Consider the following 22,312-nt stretch of genomic DNA (forward strand, 5'->3'; position numbering starts at 1 on the left):
CAGGTGCATGACTGGTTCTATACACCCATACCACACTCCAGTGTCAGTTACAAATGAATGCAGCCATGTAATGTATCAGGTATGCTGTAACTACTATATGACATTCTACTGTGGATATGATAGGTAACCAACTGTACACTCCGATGAAGGGCTGCTGCCAAACTATAGTGGATCAGAAATGTGTTCCCACTGCATCACCTTACCTTTTTCTCTTCTGTGCACACCACTCCTCTGTTCAGATTGTGCATTGTCTTCTCTCTCTCTCCCCCCCCCCCCCCCCCTCCATGCAACTGCTTTCAATAATCAAGCATGATTAATCGTCCTAGACACAGGCCACAGGAGTTTGTGTGTACTTGTGCTACTAGAAACGAAGCTAGTGTGTTTCTGTACTCCACCTATCGATCTGTTGTAGGTGAGTGGTTGACTTTCCCTTTTTATTTATAGGTGTTTCATCACCAATAGCGTGATATAATAGTAATTTTTTATACCTATTAATGCAGTATATGGTGCACTCATTTACATTCAGAGTAAACAGCAAGTCCATGAATAAATAATATCAATCTTCCTAAGTATTGAAAGCTTCCTACAGACAAGTGTCACTGAGCTTCTGACCTTGTATTTTGTCCATTAGGTGACAGTGCAGAAGTCTGTCAAAAGTAAAGGAGTGGGACATTAACATGGACACCTTCCTGTATGGCACTTTCGATTTCAAGGATAAGACTAGCAAGCTGTGTTTAGCAACATCAATTCATACAGAATCTATGTTAACTTATGTAGAGGAGATTTTTGTTGTCAAAAAGTCAGTTCGAGTATAAAACATTTTACATTTCTACAACAGACTGGCATAAGTCATACAGGCCTATGATCATGTGCATCTGTCCAGCAACTCTTCTTGAAAAGGGGACAGATTCTTTTTTCTCACTTGATATCCTTTGTTGCTCCAATGACAAATGAAAGCTATTAGAAGAGAAGACAGCTAAAAACAGTGACTTGGAGAAAGGTCCATAAAATATGCTATAGAGACAATGGAAGCCCTGAACTACAGATTAAATGTTCATTGCCATTTGAGAGCATCTGGTGCTATATTTGAAGCACATTTACATTGTGCAGATTTGGATACTGGACAACAAAATGCAGGCTTTCAGACTCGTGTATTGTTGAGGCAAATTTTTTTTTTTTTTTTTTTTTTTTTTAGAAAGAAAGGATATAAAGACCCTCAGTTTGACAATGAATTTAGAAGCTCAGAAAATGAGGAAGAATGTGATGTTACGTCACTAAAGACTGAATGTGACATTTCAGTGGTACTGTGCTCAATACACAGAAGCTAAAAAAGGACTTCAAGTTTCAGAATATTTTAGTCGAAGTCCAGTGCACAAGTATACTCAGTTTTATTACTGGCGGTTTTCAAAATTTATTAACTTATTTTTTGCAATATAATTTTGAAAAAAAAAATTGAACAGTTAATACAATAGGTCAATTATTAAAGTTAGAAACTGAATATGTATTGAGGCACTAAATTGTGGTACGCAAATATCCATTATTTGACAATCCCCCTACCCCTCAAAATAAGGAAAAGAAAAGTTTCTTTTGTTTACTAGATGTTCACTGTTCCTGCAGGAAAACTTCAGCATCAGGCATAATGTTTTAATTTATTAGGTTTTTACTATAGTCTGTCTGTAAACTCAAGAGCGAGCAGCGCTTTTGGTGGGGAATTGGCCTTTCCCGGAAGAATGCTGCCACCGGCCTACAGGGGCACCCAAAATCTGTTGCCCGTTATCTATCTAGCGGTGCAGATCGGCATGCAGTGATTATATATATATATAATAGAAGGAAACATTCCACGAAGGAAAAATATACCTAAAAACAAAGATGATGTGACTTACCAAATGAAAGTGCTGGCAGGTCGACAGACACACACACGAACACAAACATACACACAAAATTCAAGCTTTCGCAACAAACTGTTGCCTCATCAGGAAAGAGGGAAGTAGAGGGAAAGACGAAAGGATGTGGGTTTTAAGGGAGAGGGTAAGGAGTCATTCCAGTCCCGGGAGCGGAAAGACTTACCTTAGGGGGAAAAATGGACGGGTATACACTCGCACACACACACACACATACACATACACATATCTCCATCCACACATATCTCTGCCCAAACTCTTTGCCTTTACAAATGTCTGCTTGTGTCTGTGTATATGCGGATGGATATGTGTGTGTGTGTGTGTGTGTGTGTGTGTGTGTGTGTGTGTGTGTGTGCGCGAGTGTATACCTGTCCTTTTTTCCCCCTAAGGTAAGTCTTTCCGCTCCCGGGATTGGAATGACTCCTTACCCTCTCCCTTAAAACCCATATCCTTTTGTCTTTCCTTCTCCTTCCCTCTTTCCTGACGAGGCAACCGTTGGTTGCGAAAGCTAGAATTTTGTGTGTATGTTTGTGTGTCTATCGACCTGCCAGCACTTTGGTTTGGTAAGTCTCATCATCTTTCTTTTTAAATATATATATATCTGCAACATTATATCAGTGTACGACATGTAGTTCATGAGATATGATGTCGACATTGAGATGCATGAAAAGCTAGCTTTTCTTTAAACAGAATTGTTTTATACATAGGAGTTTGATTCTTTAAAGAATCAGGGGTGGGGAGTTACTGGTACTGCTCTAAGGCATATACTTCAATGCTTCTGAATTTTTATCCATGTCTGCATCACATCTTTCCCTCAGACCAGAATGGCAGTTGTGACTACTCGGATACTCTGCAATTTCTCTGATATTATTACTAAGCAAACATATTTTCCTACTTTTCTTAACATTCCTCATTACAACCTGTGCTCCCTGCCGCCATTGGATAAGCAGCTGCAGCAGCAAGTCGTATACCCCTAGCTTACTTATTTGTTACATAGTTTAATTCTTAATTTCTTTGCGTGTTTTTGGGTACTTGCATTGTTTAATTCATAAATTTCAGGCGTATTATAGTATTTGAGAGTTGTAGCATCGTGCTTTAGTGTTTACTTCGTAGATTCTTACTTAAATTGCGTGTAAGTTTCGTATAGGTGTAATTTCGAGTCTTAGTTACTGTAATCTTAATTTCAGGCAGATTGTAGCGCAGTCGTTAGGCATTTGTACAAGTTAATTAATACATTCTTTGCATGTTTCAGTAACTGTTGTTCAACATCGATTAGAATGGACAGGGACTGTGATTGCTGTGTTCAGATGAGGGCTGAGTTGGCATCCCTTCGCTCACAGCTGCAAGCGGTGCAGACTTAGGTTGCGCAGCTTGAGGCTGTTGCCAATGGGCATCAATGTGGGGAGCCGGACTTGTGTATCACGGGGATGTCAACCTCGTCCCGTCTGTCCCCAGATCAGTCTGCCGCTGTGGTTGCCCCGGTTGCTGCCCGCAGTGGGGCTGAGCCCTCGCCTGCGGTTGATTGGGAGGTCATTCCAAGGTGTGGCAGGCAGCGAAAGACGTCCCCGGAGGCTGATCAGAAAGCCTCCCCGGTGCGTCTGACAAACAGGTTTCAGGCACTGTCTCTGGCTGGGCCAGATGCAGCTGCCTGCCCTGTTTCAGAGGATGATTCTCAGTGTTCAAGGTCCAGGCAATCACAGAGGGTGGGCTTATTGGTAGTTGGGAGCTCCAATGTTAGGCACGTAATGGGGCCCCTTAGGGATATGGTGGCTAAGGAGGGGACGAAATCCAGTGTGCACTCCGTGTGGAGTCATTCCTGATGTGGAAAGGGTCCTTCCGGATGCCATGAAGAGCACAGGGTGCTGCCAGCTGCAGGTGGTGCCACATGTCGGCACTAATGACGTGTGTCTCTCTGGATTCCAGCGGCTATCTGATTTGGTGAAGGCTGCCAGTCTTGCTTACGAGATTAAGGCAGAGCTCACCATCTGCAGCATCGTTGACAGAACCGACTGCGGACCTTTGGTGCAGAGCCGGGTGGAGGGTCTGAATCAGAGGCTCAGACGGTTTTGCGACTGTGTTGGCTGCAGATTCCTTGACTTGCGCCATAGGGTGGGGGGTTTCGGGTTCCACTGAATAGGTCAGGAGTTCACTACACTCAGCTGGCGGCTACACGGGTAGCGGAGGCTGTGTGGCGTGGACTGGGCGGTTTTTTAGGTTAGAAGGCCAAAGAAAGTACGGGGTGGGCTGCAAGGCAAATACAGGGCATGCTTGGATCAAGGAACAGTCGGAATTGTAATTGGAAATTGTTGTAGTTGTGCTGGGAAAGTCCCTGAGCTTCAAGCACTAATAGGAAGCACAGAAGCTGAAATCGTTATAGGAACAGAAAGCTGGCTAAAGCCTGAAATAAGTTCTGCAGAAATTTTTACGAAGTCTCAGACGGTGTTCAGGGAAGATAGATTAGGCAGAATTGGTGGTGGAGTGTTTGTGTCTGTCAGTAGTGGTTTATCTTGTAGTGAAGTCGAAGTAGATACTCCGTGCGAATTGGTATGGATGGAGGTTATACTTAACAGCCGAACTAAGTTAATAATTGGCTCCTTCTACCGACCCCCAGACTCCGATGGTATAGTTGCGGAACAGTTCAGAGAAAATTTGAGTCTCGTAACCAATAAATACCCCACTCATACAGTTATAGTTGGTGGGGACTTCAACCTTCCCTCGATATGTTGGCAAAAATACTTGTTCAAAACCGGTGGTAGGCAGAAAACATCTTCAGAGATTGTCCTACATGCTTTCTCCGAAAATTATTTTGAGCTGTTAGTCCACGAACCCACGCGAATTGTAAATGGTTGCGAAAACACACTTGACCTCTTAGCCACAAACAATCCAGAGCTAATAGAGAGCATCATGACTGATACAGGGATTAGTGATCACAAGGTCGTTGGAGCTAGGCTCAATACAGTTTCTTCCAAGTCCATCAGAAACAAACCCAAAATAATTTTATTTAAAAAAGTGGATAAAGTGTCACTAGAAGCCTTCCTAAGAGACAATCTCCATTCCTTCCGAACTGACTATGCAAATGTAAACGAGATGTGACTCAAATTCAAAGATATAGTAGCAACAGCAATTGAGAGATTCATACCTCATAAATTGGTAAGAGATGGAACTGATCCCCCATGGTACACAAAACAGGTCCGAACTCTGTTGCAGAGGCAACGGAAAAAGCATCCGAAGTTCAGAAGAACGCGAAATCCCGAAAATTGGCTAAAATTTACAGACACGTGAAATTTGGCATGGACTTCAATGCGAGATACCTTTAATAGGTTCCACAATGAAACATTGTCTCGAAATTTGGTAGAAAATCCGAAGAAATTCTGGTCATATGTAAAGTACGCAAGCGGCAAGACGCAGTCAATACCTTCGCTGCGCAGTGCCGATGGTACTGTTACCAACGACTGTGCCGCTAAAGCAGAGTTATTGAACGCAGTTTTCCAAAATTCCTTCACCAGGGAAGATGAATGGAATATTCCAGAATTTGAAACACGAACGGCTGCTAGCGTGAGTTTCTTAGAAGTAAATACCTTAAGGGTTGCGAAGCAACTCAAATCGCTTGATACGGGCAAGTCTTCAGGTCCAGATTGTATACCGATTAGGTTCCTTTCAGATTACGCTCATACAATAGCTCCCTACTTAGCACTCATATACAACCGCTCGCTCACCGATAGATCTGTACCGACAGATTGGAAAATTGCGCAGGTTGCACCAGTGTTTAAGAAGGGTAGTAGGAGTAATCCATCTAACTACAGACCTATATCATTGATGTCGGTTTGCAGTAGGGTTTTGGGGAATATACTGTATTCAAACATTATGAATCACCTCGAAGGGAACGATCTATTGATACGTAATCAGCATGGTTTCAGAAAACATTGTTCTTGTGCCACGCAGCTAGCTCTTTATTTGCACGAAGTAATGGCCGCTATTGGCAGGGGATCTCAAGTTGATTCCGTATTTCTGGATTTCCGGAAAGCTTTTGACACCGTTCCTCACAAGCGACTTCTAATCAAGCTGCGGGCCTATGGGATATCGTCTCAGTTGTGCGACTGGATTTGTGATTTCCAGTCAGGAAGGTCGCAGTTTGTAGTAACAGACGGCAAATCATTGAGTAAAGCTGAAGTGATATCAGGTGTTCCCCAGGGAAGCATCCTGGGACCTCTGCTGTTCCCGATCTATATAAATGACTTGGGTGACAATCTGAGCAGTTCTCTTAGGTTGTTCGCAGATGATGCTGTAATTTACCGTCTAGTAAGGTCATCCGAAAACCAGTATCAGTTGCAAAGCGATTTAGAAAAGGTTGCTGTATGGTGTGGCAGGTGGCAGTTGACACTAAATAACGAACAGTGTGAGGTGATCTACATGAGTTCCAAAAGAAATCCATTGGAATTTGATTACTCGATAAATAGTGTTAAAATTACGAACAACTTCAGTTGGAAAGACCACACAGATAATATTGTGGGGAAGGCGAGCCAAAGGTTGCGTTTCATTGGCAGGACACTTAGAAGATGCAACAAGTCCACTAAAGAGACAGCTTACACTACACTCGTTCGTCCTCTGTTAGAATATTGCTGCGCGGCGTGGGACCCTTACCAGGTAAGATTGACGGAGGACATCGAAAGGGCAGCTCGTTTTGTATTATCGCGTAGCAGGGGAGAGAGTGTGGCAGATATGACACGCGAATTGGAATGCAAGTCATTACAGCAAAGACGTTTTTCGTCGCAGTGAGAACTATTTATGAAATTTCAGTCACCAACTTTCTCTTCCGAATGCGAAAATATTTTGTTGAGCCCAACTTACATAGGTAGGAATGATCATCAAAATAAAATAAGAGAAATCAGAGCTCGAACAGAAAGGTTTAGGTGTTCGTTTTTCCCGCATGCTGTTCGGGAGTAGAATGGTAGAGAGATAGTATGATTGTGGTTCAACGAACCCACCGCCAAGCACTTAAATGTGAATTGCAGAGTAGTCATGTACATGTACATGTAGATGTAATCACAGAAATCCTCATCTACATTAATCCATTCAAAAATTTCTGTTCTGGTGGTTACTGGGAGGCTTAAGACATTGCCCTCAAGAGTCATTTCTGTAACTATCTACTCACTGTAATGTGCGGACATGACAGTCTCCCATGAAGCCCTGTCTGTGGCAGCAGTTTTGATTACATGACTCTTCTATAGCTGGCAAATTGAAGTTACAGTAGCACAATGTGGAAATTTGAAACATGCTTCAGGTTTTCTCTGAAGCACTCTACTCCTACAGCCACTTCCTCTGGCAGGTAATAAAAGCGAAACCCCACTTTTACAATTCTCAAGGGCCTTCAAAAAAATCTTGTAAAATGTGGGAAATAACATTTTAAGTGGTAAAAATTACATATAGGATACACCCTTGCATTTTTCGCACTTATGTATATGTACAAAATAGGGATCAAAATACTTGTCAGGAAATTGTTTATTATCCAATAAAGTTTTATTATCGAACAAAAACTGCTGATGTCATTGGACCTGATAACTGGTTTGGAAGTAGAAATGTTTGACTCAGTTTCATACATCATAATGTTTTTGGAAACCTGCACTGTCAAAATAGTGATATAATGCACTAGGTATGTATTTTTTCATGCTTAACATGATGCGTATTGAGAATTTTTTCTTGTTGTCAAGTGCAAATAAGTACATAAGTATTTTGTGAGGTGTTTCAGTATGTGTTATTCTGCATCTCTTACACTGTAGTCATCTTCTTGAAGTTAACATATACTGTGCCTCCTCACTTATGCAGAAAACCACCAGGGTTGCCAACTATCCCATATTTCCCTGGAAACCCTGGGTTCTGGTTATTTTTTGGTCAGATCCCGTGCCCTATGTCATTTCAAACTAATCACCTATTTTTCTAACTTTTGCAATGGTCGTTAAAACAATTTTTATTTTGCCTGACACACCACGGCTTTCCCTATCTCCACCCCTATGGTGAAGAAGTAAACCATTCCTAAAACTGTATGGTCATTTCTCCATTTCTGCAAATTTTAGAGCTCCTTTTTTAATTTTAGATATAGAATGAAGTGAAATTCTCCTATCTTTACCAACTAGACTGCTTTCTTTAACATGAGCAGTTGTCAGAATCATTACAAATTGGGAACCCATTAAAATTCACATGAAAGTATTGATGGTTGTCCCAAAGCTCTGAAGTTTTTTTTTTTTTTTTTTTTTTTTTTGTTTTAATGTTTCTGATAATAGTCAACCTTATACATTTATTCAACTTTTTCCATATTGGTGCAGGCATGTGGTCAGTTCCTATATTCACCCTCTAGTTAGAACATCAGTCAGACGTTACACATCGGAAGACACAATGATGCAGTGATTTCCAGGAGATTCCTGTGACACCAAAGATGTTACAGCTTTGGCCATTGGTGCCCCACCTATTGACTATGGTCAATGCAGCTTCCAGCTGTTTCTAGACAGTGGCCACTTCATTCTGCATCTGCACACAAGCACAGGCTTGAACTGCTAAACAAGAAAAACAAAGCTACCTGTAGTGTCTTTCAGATGGCGTTGAAATCAATACTACTAACTGGGAAAATGGAAGGGGGAAGCTCCTATATGAGACTAACTGAGCATAGCAAACTGCCACAGTTCAATAACTATCAGTAATGGTGGCACACAGTTCAGACTACAATGGTGATTGCAAAAGAAACAAACTCTTACAATGAAACTAATGACTCATCTGAAATCAGATGAACAGTTCAAATTCACTTCTCTCAGAAGCATGTAAAGAAACTAGTAAAGTAATAATGTACATGGAATATCTTCTCAGTCTATGCATCAATGAGAACTCATTCTGACACATGTTCAAAACATCTGATAAGTTAAAATGTGTGTGGATGATACAATTTTATGCGTCTGATTCTGGGCATAACCTCATATGGCAAGAGGTGGGAACACATAATGTATCCAGGAACATTATCCAACATGATCATTTTGAAGGTCCAGGTTTTAGGTGTCTGGATGCATAATGTTGCATGGGTGCTCTGATTTCCAAATCTTTGAACATTCACCAGTCAGCATCATTGTGACATTATACTCCCTTCCCCATATGCATCTCCCCAAGTGTGGATTCAGCCCTGAATTCATGTTTACAAATGACAAAGAATGAGCACATCGAACAGCAAAGGTGAAGGAGCTCTTGGAACATGAGAATATTCATCGCGTACACCACTGCCCTGCCTGTCACTCCTCCACCCCCACCCCTCACCCCTCCCCAACTTAAATCCCATCATGTAATGTGTTGGGATAGACTACACCCACGACAACTAATTTCAAGACAAAGTGTTGTAAGAACATCAACAGCACTTGGAAGCACTGCTGAAAAAACTAAGTTGCAATTATGGAGGGCTACGACCTATCTTCCCCTGGCTGGGAGAGTGTTTCCAAAACTCTTACCTCCTGTCTGTGATGAAAAATGGATGACTTGGAAGTTCTGAATATACTGACACCTGGAGTTGGCAGATCAAAAGTCAGTGGGAATAAACCAATTAAAATGATATTCTGTGCGACTGTGGAGAAGACCAGACTGTTCATCATGCTTTAGTGTCAACTGTGTCCAGCCTCTTGCACACAACATGAACTTCATCATGGAGCATATAATCCATTGGAAGTGGCCAAGTTTGAGCAAAATTAGTATAGTCATAACTGTATATAATATTGTATGTTTCTAGTATGAGAAAAATTGCAGCATGTCCACATTCACCAATGACCATACAGCAGTTGCCAACCGCACACAGACTGACGAGTGGAACACACTAGCACGAGCACTCCTCACCAACCTTGCAACCAATATGGTAGCATGTTGTGGTGCATGCATTGCCTTTCGTGGTGACCATACATCCCATTAATGTCCTGCGGACCACCGCAAATCACAGTGACTTCAGTGTAATTATTATCTTTGAATGGAAGTGTCATTTCTGTTCATCCGTCGCTTATGTCTTTCAGCTACCTTCTGTAGTATACTGTAGCAGTTTGTTTTATGTATAGTTAAAGTTTCATTCAGCTATGTTACAGTGTCACATCATGCAAAAGGTACTTTCATCCTTGTGTATGAATAGCATCCAAAAACTGAGTGTTGCTTGGTGAGAATTATTAAGAGAGAAGACAATACAAACAAATGGATCAAGAACCAAACTGAAAGAGGCAGGTAGTATGTGCAGAATTCTTAAGCTTAAAGCATTGGTAAGGTCATAAATTACTCAAAAGATGCCATTTAAAAATTATGTTTAAAATGGGAGGGGGGAGAGAAACAGTTCAACAAGAACTTTTTCATAGATTACAATTGTGTACCATGTCATGCCCCAAATTCACAGTATTTCCATCCCTGGTTAATCTTATGCACTAAATAAGCCAAACACATCTTATATCTCAAACAAAAGCTTCATTCTGCCAGCACGTACCTGTTAGAATTGTAAAAGTCCACAGAAGCGGTCCTGCACACACAGCTATATTAGCACACCAGGCAGAAAAATGTAAGTTGCAATGAAACTTGCTGACAGAATGTTACATTTTCATTTTTAGATAAGGCAATGGCTATGGAACATAGGGCCTACTTGTCATCTATGTATGTCTGGATAAATGCAATGTAATAATAAATCAAACTTCTTGAAAATTTTTGCAGACCAAAACAAAAAAGTACAAGTTTCAAAACAATGACACGGGTAACCAAACCATTCATTTAAACTATCCAAAAAAGTTTTATACCACCCTCATGACTTACATAGTTCATTTTTTATGGAAATATTTTTCTTAATGCTTTTTGGATGATACAAAATTGCTACACACAGCCACCTGTGTAATATATGTAAATAGTCAAACATTCTCAGTGCAGTGTGATCTCTTTCAAATTGTGAACAGGACAATTTTGCTTGTGTACATTTTTCTGTTAGCTACCTAAAATAGTAATTTGTAGCTTTGACCATGTGTGATTTTTGTCTTTATTGGCAAAAAGGATTGTTAGTAGGAGACATCACCTGCCTGCTGTATTGGTGTACAGGGCAAAGGTGTTATTCATAGATTCACCACACACAGAGTCAACAGTATAATCTGATCTCCCTTGACAAATGCAGAATTTGTCTTACTCCCGATGATCATTACAGAAGATTGTGGATGTGATCTGGTCAGGTGCCAATCCCCAAGTCAGATACACAGTCGCAAAGGTTCAGCAAAGTGAGAGGCCAGTCATTTTTTGAGCCAATGTCATAAATGGATGTTTGACGCCCATCACTGTCAAGGATAATTTTAAGGCTTTGCAGTATTGAGACAGAATCCTTCAAACTATTTAGCCCCTTAGTCAACAGTTGATCTTTCAAGATAATATTTCACACCATTCCCACCTCATGAACACCTTTTTCCAGGATAAAGTAATAAACCAAATGGAATCGTCTGCAGTAGCTGCAGTCAAAATAAGTACACTTGAGATCAATTATAACTTGCAGTTCGGTATCACAGGACAACTCCTGTCACACTGCATGAGGTACCCCAGAAGGGGCAGCTGTAGAAGAATCATCAGGCTTGAGCCACAACATTTCAACCAGCTTGTGGACGCATGTCCAGGAGGATCCAACCACATCACAATGCACAGGGTGAAGTAACATGGTATCAAACCTTACCCTGCAGCAGATTATGATTTACAGTTATTTCATAGTGATACAATGAATTACAATAATTTACGGCTTATAATTCCTCACCTTCAAGTGTTTTACGAATTTCCTCGTCAGTTTCCCCAAGGCCTAACATTATAGATGATTTAGTAATCAGGTCTTGTTTTATTTCTTTGGCTCCTTTCAGCACAGTTAATGACTGCCTGTAACAAATAAAAACATCAAGAATTATCTGAATTGTTAATATCTTAGTTGCAATGTCAATCTGTCATTTTCATTCTTAAAAGTGAGATTGATAAAGTAGTTACAAAAAACTGACTGCATGAATTTTTTGAGTGCCAAAAAGACTAGTTACATGATCACTAATATGAAATAGGACACACTGTTACAGCAGACAGACACAATGAAAGTAGACTGTTAGAAATTAAGATATTGGGCAATGTATTTTCAGGTGGGGGTGGGGTGGGAGGAAGAAGAGAGAGATCACACACACACACACACACACACACACACACACACACACACGTTTGTAATGGACAAAGCCACACTCGATACGTAGAAAGAGAGTCTTGCCTAGACCAGTTGCAATGCATATCTCAAAATAAGATACAAAGATGTTTAGCCACCTGTGCAACAGAGTTATTCATTTTAAAATATGCTTTTTATTAGAATATTTTATATCAGCATTTTCTGGAAAACACATCTTGTATTCTTCATTTTTTTCATACGATTAAAGCTGAGAAACTCTGCAACAGTATGTATAATACCCAATTGCAGCTTTTAGCAAGTGCAGACAACGTAAGTACTGTAGATGCATCATTAAAAATTGAAGTGAGTAACTGTGTCACGTCTAAGATATCTTGTTGTTTGCCATTGTGTGCAGCTGCTGACTGTTGGACGGATGGGATACACATTTTTAGCAAATAATGCAAGGATTAAAGGTAATAACTTGCCATACAGTTGTAGTGTTGAGTTTCTGCAAGCACATAAATAAAAACCTTGGTGCATTCAGATGAAGTGTTCTTCGGAGTTGATAGACTACACTTACTTGCATACAGAAGTATGTATGTGTATTCTATTATCTATGAAGTAAGACTTGTATAAAAGATAGCAATGTTATCACTCCTTGTATATGGCCTGTCAATGACTCAAAGCCTCAACTATACGGTGTGATGATACCTCTACCCCTTCCATTATTTATATTCCACCAAGTACTTTTCATTGCCTTACTTACGTATCGAATAAAGACAGTCACACACAACCGTCAGCATTACCTTCTCCCTTATCCAAGTTATCCTTTCTATGAAGGCCTCTAAGGTACCTTTTAACGCAGTGTCAGTATGGTGGAAAAGATACATGAAAATGCACAACATGAGAAATTGATTAACATAAAACAACTGCAGCTCCGACAAAATAGTAAGTAGCTGCACAAATTTTTCTTTTACCACAAAACAAAAATGGGGAAAATGGTTAAAACTTTAAGAGACTTTCCTTCTCAGGCAAACAAATGGACCTTTTTCTGTAGTCTGGCCATGACACCAAATAAAATAAACAATGATTCCTTCTGTGGCTGATTTAATGTTTGTCTTTGTGTACTGCCAGTGTTAAACACTTCAATTTAGTAAGGGGGGAGGGGGGGGGGGGGGAGTGAGGCTTGCAATTTGTGTGTCAAAATCATTTCTTTCTTAATATAAGTACAGTAAATTTAATTTTTTAAATACAGTGCAGACGGAAACGAATCACTGTTTTACATAAATGAAAATGGATCTGCCAAAGTAGTTGATGAAAAACAGTCATCCAAAACAGAAGCCTAAAGTAGTTTGGCATTGCTAATTCCGAACTGTCGAAGATAATTAAAAATAGACATTGAATTACAGCAGCACTTGGACACAGTAGATGAGAAGGCAGCGATACAGGGTTGTAGCCTAATCCCCGATGTTACTCAGTCTGTACATTGAGCAAGCAGTAAGGGGAAACCAAGGAGAAATCTGGAAAGTGAATTAAAGTTTAGGATGAAGAAATAAAAACTTACAGACTTGCCGATGACATCATAATTCAGACAGAGAGAGCAAAGGACATGGAAGAGCAGTTGAACAGAATGGAAAACATTTGATAAATAATTATTACTTAGCAACAACGTTTTGTGGAAAAAAAAAGAGATGGCCTTGCCATTTACGATAAAAAGTGTCAGGCATAGAGCAACTGATGTGCAGAATTATTGTTCAGAACATCATTTGGAAGTGTGTGTGCGCCATAAAATTGTCCTTAAATAATTCTGATACATCAGTAGTAACATTACACAGGGTACCTTTAGGGAACTAGAGCCTCTTTTTGAAGTAGTAAGATGCTCTCCTAGTAAACATATTTGAACGCAGAAGTAGTGTGATAGTGTTTGTGGACTTAAGTGTAAACTTTCTAACAAATTCGTGACAGACCAGACATAGAAAACTTTATGTTCACAAATAATCTTGCTTCTGTAGTTAGTTCCCCTACTAGAATAACTTAATGTACCAGCACAATAACTGATAATATGTTCTAAACTAGACCAAAATACACTGGTCAAAACAATTAGGGGATCAGTTGAGATATCTAGGTTCTGAAGTATTGTCATCAGCAGAATGAACTACAATGGCTCAACATCTTTCTGTCAGTTCTACGGAGTGGAGGCAACAACATATGGTCACTGAGAGGGAGGTAATAATGGAAAGTTGCTGCAGAAGAGATTGGTGTTGAGTTGTTTATTTTACCAAACAAATTATACAAGCAGTTGGGTTCAAATAGTGTAGCGAGCAGGTAATGCAATGCAACAACAACTTGACTTACCCGAAGTTATGGCACGAAGAGTCATAGGACAGTTGGAAGTGGGACAGAGAAAGAGGGAGATGGCTGCAGCTGTTGGAGTGCCCCAAAGTGTAATTTCCAGGGCCTGGATGCGATTTCAGACAACAGGAACCGTTAAAAAAAGGCAAGGCCAAGGTCGTCCACAGGTAACACCAGCAAGAATGACCATTATCTCCAGTTAACAGCCCATTGAGATAGTAGGCTGAACACAACTCTGCTGCAATGCATCCATCAGGCAGCAACAGGACACGCAATATCAACACAAACAGTCCGAAGTCACCTTTGGGAACGTAGCCACTACGCATGGAGGCCTATGGTGTGTGTCCCATTAAAACCACCACACCGTTTAGCCCACAAAACTGGATGGAGGAATTTCAGGATTGGAGTTTTAACGAATGGTGCTGGGCGCTGTTCACAGATGAGTCAAGATTTTGTGTTCAGTCAGACAATCTTCATTCCCTCATCTGGAGAGAACATGGAACTTGAAACAATTCATCTTTTGGTCACCTCCTACAATACCCTCTTGTTACCAAAGGATTTCTACTTGGCCTTGTCCTTTTACTGATTTGATCCTCTTTTGATTTCACCATTTCATCTCTTAAAGTTACCCATTTGTCTTCTACTGTATTCTTTTCCCTTCCTCCAGTCAAATGGCTCTGAGCGCTATGGGACTTAACTTCTGACGTCATCAGTCCCCTAGAACTTAGAACTACTTAAATCTAACTAACCTAAGAACATCACAAACAGCCATGCCCGAGGCAGGATTCGAACCTGCGACCGTAGCAGTCGCGCGGTTCCAGACTGTAGTGCCTAGAACCGCTCCGCCACTCTGGCCGGCTCTTCCAGTCAACCATCACATAGTGCTCCCTCTGAAACTCTCAGCAACCTCTGGTTCTTTCAACTTATCCAGGACCCATCTCCTTAAATTCCCACCTTTTTTTCAATTTCTTCAGTTTTAATCTTCAGTTCATAACTGATTGCAGTGATCAGACTCCACATCTGCCCCTGAAAATGGTCTTACAATTTAAAATCTGGTTCCGAAATCTGTCTTACCATAATATAATGGTCGATGTGGTGTCTCCAGTTGTCTTTCAACGCATACAACCTTCTTATATACTTCTTACAACAAGAGTAAACTATGATTAAATTATGCTCTGTGTAAAATTCTACCTGGCAGCTTCCTCTTTTATTCCTGTTCCTGAGTCCATATTCACTTCCAACTTTTCCTTCCATTCCTTCTCCAACTATCGAATACCAGTCCTCCAACACAATTACATTTTTGTCACCTTTAACCTTCTGAATAATTTATTTAGTCCCATTGTACATTTCTTCAATCTCTTCACCGTTTGCTGTGTTCACTATGGTGTTCATAGTAGCATTCGTATTTTCTTATTCATTAGTAAACCCACTCCTGCATTACCCCATGTAATTTTTTATTTATAACCCTGTATTCACCTGATCAGAAGTCCTGTACCTCCCCCTACCAAACTTCATTAATTCCTACTATAACTTCAACCTGTCCATTCCTCTTTTTAAATTTTCTACCCTAACTGCCCGATTAAGGCGATTCCACACTTCAATCCACATGACATGCTCCTGAGTCATCCGAAAGAGGGGCTACTTTACCTCTGGAATATTTTACCCAAGAGGACGTCACCATTTAACCCTCCAGTAAAGCTGCATACGCTCGAGAAAAATTATAGCTGTAGTTTCCAGTTGCTTCCAGTCATCCACAGTAAAAGCACAGCAAGGTCATTTTTTTAATGTTACTAGGCCAGATCAATCACCCTCGCAATTATTGAAAAAGAACAACATGTTTGTCTAGCCTCTCAACAGATACCCCTACATTGTGGTTGCAGTTCAAGTGTGGCTATCTGTACCACTGAGACACAAAATCCACTGCATCAACAGCAAGGTCCATTGTTCATGGGTGGTCTTACAGTATCACTGGATGAATTTTTCACTTATGCACGTACGGTGCCAATTATAAAAGATGAAGACTTTTTAGGATTTTTCACAGTTCAATATATAGCATCAATGTAGATGTCAGCAATGAAATCAATGTTGCAGAACATTATGAAAGGTATGTGCAGTTACTTAGATGCATATTTGAATGGCTAAATTGATAAAACAATGGAAGATATTTAAAAATTTGTGGCAAACTTGATGGTGGAAAGGACACTTAAAAAAAATTTACAGATTCCCCCTCCCCCCCAAATAACAGTATTGTACATACATACTTTCAAAGTACTGCTGTATACACCTAAAAGAGTAAGCTGTCAGGAAAAGGAAATACTATATTTTAATAAAATTTGTTAAGATTGCAAATAGTTCTGTTTTTTGCATGCATTGTTTCATACAAAATTTTTTTAAATATAAAAATATTCTGCCCCATCAGTTTCATGTTAAACTTTTTTCACTGTGCATTGTTGAAAAAGTATGAAACATGGCTGAAACAATATAATTCTAAGAACTGAAGTAATTACCATAATAAGTCGCAACTGGAAATTCTGTTGGGACCTCTTTTTTTTTTTTTTGTAATCACGATTTCCTGTAGAGACATCAAAGAGGACTGCATCAACTACAGAAACACAAATTACAGCTTGGATATTCAGTATGAGGAATATAAGGATGCGAAAGAAGAGGACACAAGACTGACACTACTTAGGCATGACTGTGAAGATGCCTTCCAAATAAAAGAAGTTAAATCATATTCTTATGTTTACAGAATGAAATTTTCACTCTGCAGCGGAGTGTGCGCTGATATGAAACTTCCTGGCAGATTAAAACTGTGTGCCCGACCGAGACTCGAACTCGGGACCTTTGCCTTTCGCGGGCAAGTGCTCTACCATCTGAGCTACCGATGCACGACTCACGCCCGGTACTCACAGCTTTACTTCTGCCAGTATCTCGTCTCCTACCTTCATTCTGGAAACCTCCCCCAGGCTGTGGCTAAGCCATGTCTCCGCAGTATCCTTTCTTTCAGGAGTGCTAGTTCTGCAAGGTTCGCAGGAGAGCTTCTGTAAAGTTTGGAAGGTAGGAGACAAGATACTGGCAGAAGTAAAGCTGTGAGTACTAGGCGTGAGTCGTGTTTCGGTAGCTCAGATGGTAGAGCACTTGCCCGTGAAAGGCAAAGGTCCCGAGTTCGAGTCTCGGTCGGGCACACAGTTTTAATCTGCCAGGAAGTTTCATATTCTTACATAGTTAGAAGAGTGTGTAAAATTCATTTTTCTATGAATACTGTAGTTGCTATTTTTTGTGTGTGCCGTAAAAAGCTTTCTTCAGTCTAAATGCAATAATGGTTAAACAATTAATCGAAAGTCCAATTTCAGATAAAGATGAGAAAAATAAAGAGTAAGTTGAAAGGAAGAAGTAACTGTGAGGCCACCCATTCAGTTCTCACTAAACAACCACTTTTTTAGCTTTTTTTATTCTAAATTAATCACCAAATGGAAATGTTAATGAACAAATATTGAAACAATTTTTTTAAGAAAAATAACTTTTTGTTTACTAATTGCATGAAACACTGAGTATTCATAATAAATTAAAATTTGGTGCAAAACTGCAAAATATGAAATACAACATGAAACGTAATTTCTAGAAAATGCATGTAAATACAAACCTTATATTACAAACACAAATATGATAATATTTACTCAGTTTTTATGAGTCAATAGTAGCATAATGTTGTTCTTGTTGTGATCTTCAGTCCTGAGACTGGTTCGATGCAGCTCTCCAAGCTACTCTATCCTGTGCAAGTTTCTTCATCTCTTCGTACCTACTGCAACCTACATCCTTTTGAATCTGCTTAGTGTATTCATCTCTCGGTCTCCCTCTACAATTTTTACCCTCCACATTGCCCTCCAATACTAAATTGGTGATCCCTTGATGCTTCAGAACATGTCCTACCAACCAATCCCTTCTTCTAGTCAAGTTGTGCCACAAACTCCTCTTCTCCCCAATTGTATTCAATACCTCCTCATTAGTTATGTGATCTACCCATCTTATCTTCAACATTCTTCTGTAGCACCACACTCCGAAAGCTTCTATTCGCCTCTTGTCCAAACTATTTATCGTCCAAGTTTCACTTTCATACATGGCTACACTCCACACAAATACTTTCAGAAAAGACTTTCTGACACTTAAACCTATACTCGATGTTAACAAATTCCTCGTTTTCCTTTTGTTGATGTTCATCTTATATCCTCCTTTCAAGACACTGTCCATTCCGTTCAGCTGCTCTTCCAGGTCCTTTGCTGTCTCTGACAGAATTACAATGTCATCGGCAAACCTCAAAGTTTCTATTTCTTCTCCATGGATTTTAATACCTACTCCAAATTTTTCTTTTGTTTCCTTTAGTGCGCGCTCAATATACAGATTGAATAACATCGGGGAGAGGCTACAAACCTGTCTCACTCCCTTCCCAACCACTGCTTCCCTTTCATGCCCCTCGACTCTTATAACTGCCATCTGGTTTCTGTACAAATTGTAAATAGCCTATCGGTCCCTGTATTTTACCCCTGCTACCTTTAGAATTTGAAAGAGGGTATTCCAGTCAACATTGTCAAAAGCTTTCTCTAACTCTACAAATGCTAGGAACGTAGGTTTACCTTTCCTTAATCTTTCTTCTAAGATAAGTCGTAAGGTCAGTATTGCCTCACGTGTTCCAATATTTCTACAGAATCCAAACTGATCTTCCCCGAGGTCAGCTTCTATCAGTTTTTAAATTCATCTGTAAAGAATTCGCATTAGTATTTTGCAGCTGTGACTTATTAAACTGATAGTTTGGTAATTTTCACATCTGTCAACACCTGCTCTCTTTGGGATTGGAATTATTATATTCTTCTTGAAGTCTGAAGGTATTTCGCCTGTCTCGTACATCTTGCTCACCAGATGGTAGAGTTTTGTCAGGGCTGGCTCTCCCAAAGCTGTCAGTAGTTCTAATGGAATGTTGTCTACTCCCGGGGCCTTGTTTCGACTCAGGTCTTTCAGTGCTCTGTCAAACTCTTCACGCAGTATCATATCTCCCATTTCATCTTCATCTACATCCTCTTCCATTTCCATAAAATTGTCCTCAAGTACATCGCCCTTGTATAGGCCCCCTATTTACTCCTTCCACCTTTCTGCTTTACCTTCTTTGCTTAGAACTGGGTTTCCATCTGAGCTCTTGATATTCATAGAAGTGGCTCTCTTTTCTCCAAAGGTCTCTCTAATTTTCCTGTAGGCAGTATCTATCTTACCACTAGTGAGATAAGCCTCTACATCCTTACATTTGTCCTCTAGCCATCCCTGCTTAGCCATTTTGCACTTCCTGTCGATCTCATTTATGAGACGTTTGTATTCCTTTTTGCCTGCTTCATTTACTGCATTTTTATATTTTCTCCTTTCATCAATTAAAGTCAATATTTCTTCTGTTACCCAAGGATTTCTACTAGTCTTCATCTTTTTACCTACTTGATCCTCTGTTGCCTTCACTACTTCATACCTCAAAGCTACCCATTCTTCTTCTACCGTATTTCTTTCCCCCATTTCTGTCAATTGTTCCCTTATACTCTCCCTGAAACTCTGTACAACCTCTGGTTCTTTCCGTTTATCCAGGCCCCATCTCCTTAAATTCCCACCTTTTTGCAGTTTCTTCAGTTTTAATCTACAGTTCATAACCAATAGATTGTGGTCAGGGTCCACACCTGCCCCTGGAAATGTCTTACAATTTAAAACCCGGTTCCATGTATACAGCGTTCTTTCATGATTCTTGAACCAAGTGTTAGCTATTATTAGTTATGCTCTGTGCAAAATTCTACCAGGCGGCTTCCTCTTTCATTTCTTACCCCCAATCCATCTTCACCTACTACGTTTCCTTCTCTCCCTTTTCCTACTGTCGAATTCGTCACCCATGACTATTAAATTGTCATCTCCCTTCACTACCTGAATAATTTATTTTGTCTCATCATACATTTCATCATCTGCAGAGCTAGTTGGCATATAAACTTGTACTACTGTAGTAGGCGTGGGCTTCGTGTCTATCTTAGCCACAATAATGCGTTCACTATGCTGTTTGTAGTAGCTTACCCGCACTCGTATTTTTTAAATTCCTTATTAAACCTACTCCTCCATTACCCCTATTTGATTTTGTATTTATAACCCTGTATTCATCTGACCAAAAGTCTTGTTCCGCCTACTACCGAACTTTGCTAATTCCCACTACATCTAACTTTAACCTATCCATTTCCCTTTTTAAATTTTCTAACCTACCTGCCCAATTAAGTGGGGTAGGATGTCAAAAATTTAAAAAAAATGGATTTTTCAAAAATATGCTTATTTTGTAGCGCACATCTTCCTGAATAATTTGATGTATAAAACATATATATTTGAGGAGTTATAAGGTACGTAATCTGGTCTTAAGTGTATGAAGGTGCAGCGCCACACCCCTCCCGCTCTGCACAGCATTCTTCTGTCATACCTAAGTGTATTTCGCTCTGTAGAATTCGAATGTAATATTTGTGCCAAAGATAGTCATACGTGAAACAAAGGACTATCGATATCGATACTTTCTCTGCTGCTATCGACATGCATTGTTTTGATCGCTGGTTTTGTTTGTTCTATGTTTTGAAAGGCGTGCAGTGTGGTGCTGTGATCTTCGACACAATTTCCATTTTGCTGTGTTGTTTTGCGTTCGTTTGTGGCATATTATCGCACAGGATGCCTAGAATTCGTTGCTTCAACCGTAAACAATGTCACCACAGCAACAGATACACAGTAAAGGGTGTTACAACAAATGTTACACCAGTGGCTCAAGACCGCAACCTCTCAGAGTCAGTAAACAATTCACCATCGAGTGCTTCTAGAAGGACTTGTTTTTGGTGCTAATGAAAATGGAGGCTGTGAATCCGAAGGTTCGTGTAATATTATCGCTGATGTTAACATACTGTCACAATTAATATCGACAATGTTATGTGCAAGCACTGCTTTGGTGTTCAGTGTGTTTCTATGGTGGAAGATAAGAGTGCCAGGGAAGGCCTTGCCATGAACTTATCTGTGATATGCAGCAAATGCAACGTTAGTGCGTCTTGCATGACATGTAAAATCGCAACAAAGGTTATGATGTGAATTTGATGGTAGCATATGGCATGCGCTGTATTGGTAGGGGACAGATGGCAGTAAGAACACTTTGTGCAGTGATGAATCTTCCTCCTCCTCCAGCAAATTTTGAGAGGTATTATGGCTTACTGATTGAGGCTGTAAAAGAAGTTGCAGAATCTTCAATGAAAAGTGCTGCAGAAGAATCTATTGTCGAAAATGATGGTGACAGGGGACATAGTGGCTGCTTTTGATGGTACCTGGCAAAAAAAGAGGGCACACTTAATTGAATCGTGTTGTAACAGCAACATATGTTGACACTGGTAAGGTACTAGATGTTGAAGTGCTGAGTAAATTTTGTCATAGTTGTGTGAAAGGGATTGCAGATCATGTATGTAATATGAACTATAAAGGCTCAAATGGAAGTACGGGAGTGCAGGGAGTTTTAAGCTTGTTTACCAGATCTGTTGCCTCCCGTGGCCTGCGTTGTGTGAAGTACCTTGGTGATGGTGACAGTAAAGCTTTCCTTGAGGTTCAAAAGTGTGCACCATATGTAGCTGAGACTATTGTGCAGAAGTTAGAATGTGTGGGACATGTACAGAAAAGACTTGGCACTAGACTTAGAAGGCTGAGACAAGATCTGATGGGAAGGGAATAAAAGGGAGAGGGCGACTGACGGATGCAGAAATTGACAAACTACAGACATATTATGGTTCGGCAATAAGAAGGAACACAGGGGACTTGAAAAATATGAAGCAAGCAGTTTGGGCCTTATACTTCCACAAAATGCCCACAGACAATAACC

General features: G+C 40.1%; 1 protein-coding gene across 3 annotated transcripts in view; it reads right to left on the reverse strand.

The window, feature by feature from the left end:
* The window catches only part of LOC126094590 (lipoyl synthase, mitochondrial), a 133,562-nt gene that overhangs the window by 9,237 nt on the left and 102,013 nt on the right, over positions 1-22,312 (reverse strand). For all 3 annotated transcript variants that reach the window (XM_049909058.1, XM_049909057.1, XM_049909055.1), the window contains exon 6: positions 11,677-11,792. In XM_049909058.1, coding sequence (XP_049765015.1) covers positions 11,677-11,792 — 116 coding nt within the window. The remainder of the gene's footprint in view (positions 1-11,676; positions 11,793-22,312) is intronic.

The sequence above is a fragment of the Schistocerca cancellata genome, chromosome 8 (genome assembly GCF_023864275.1).
Source record: "Schistocerca cancellata isolate TAMUIC-IGC-003103 chromosome 8, iqSchCanc2.1, whole genome shotgun sequence".
Taxonomy (NCBI): Eukaryota; Metazoa; Arthropoda; class Insecta; order Orthoptera; family Acrididae; genus Schistocerca; species Schistocerca cancellata.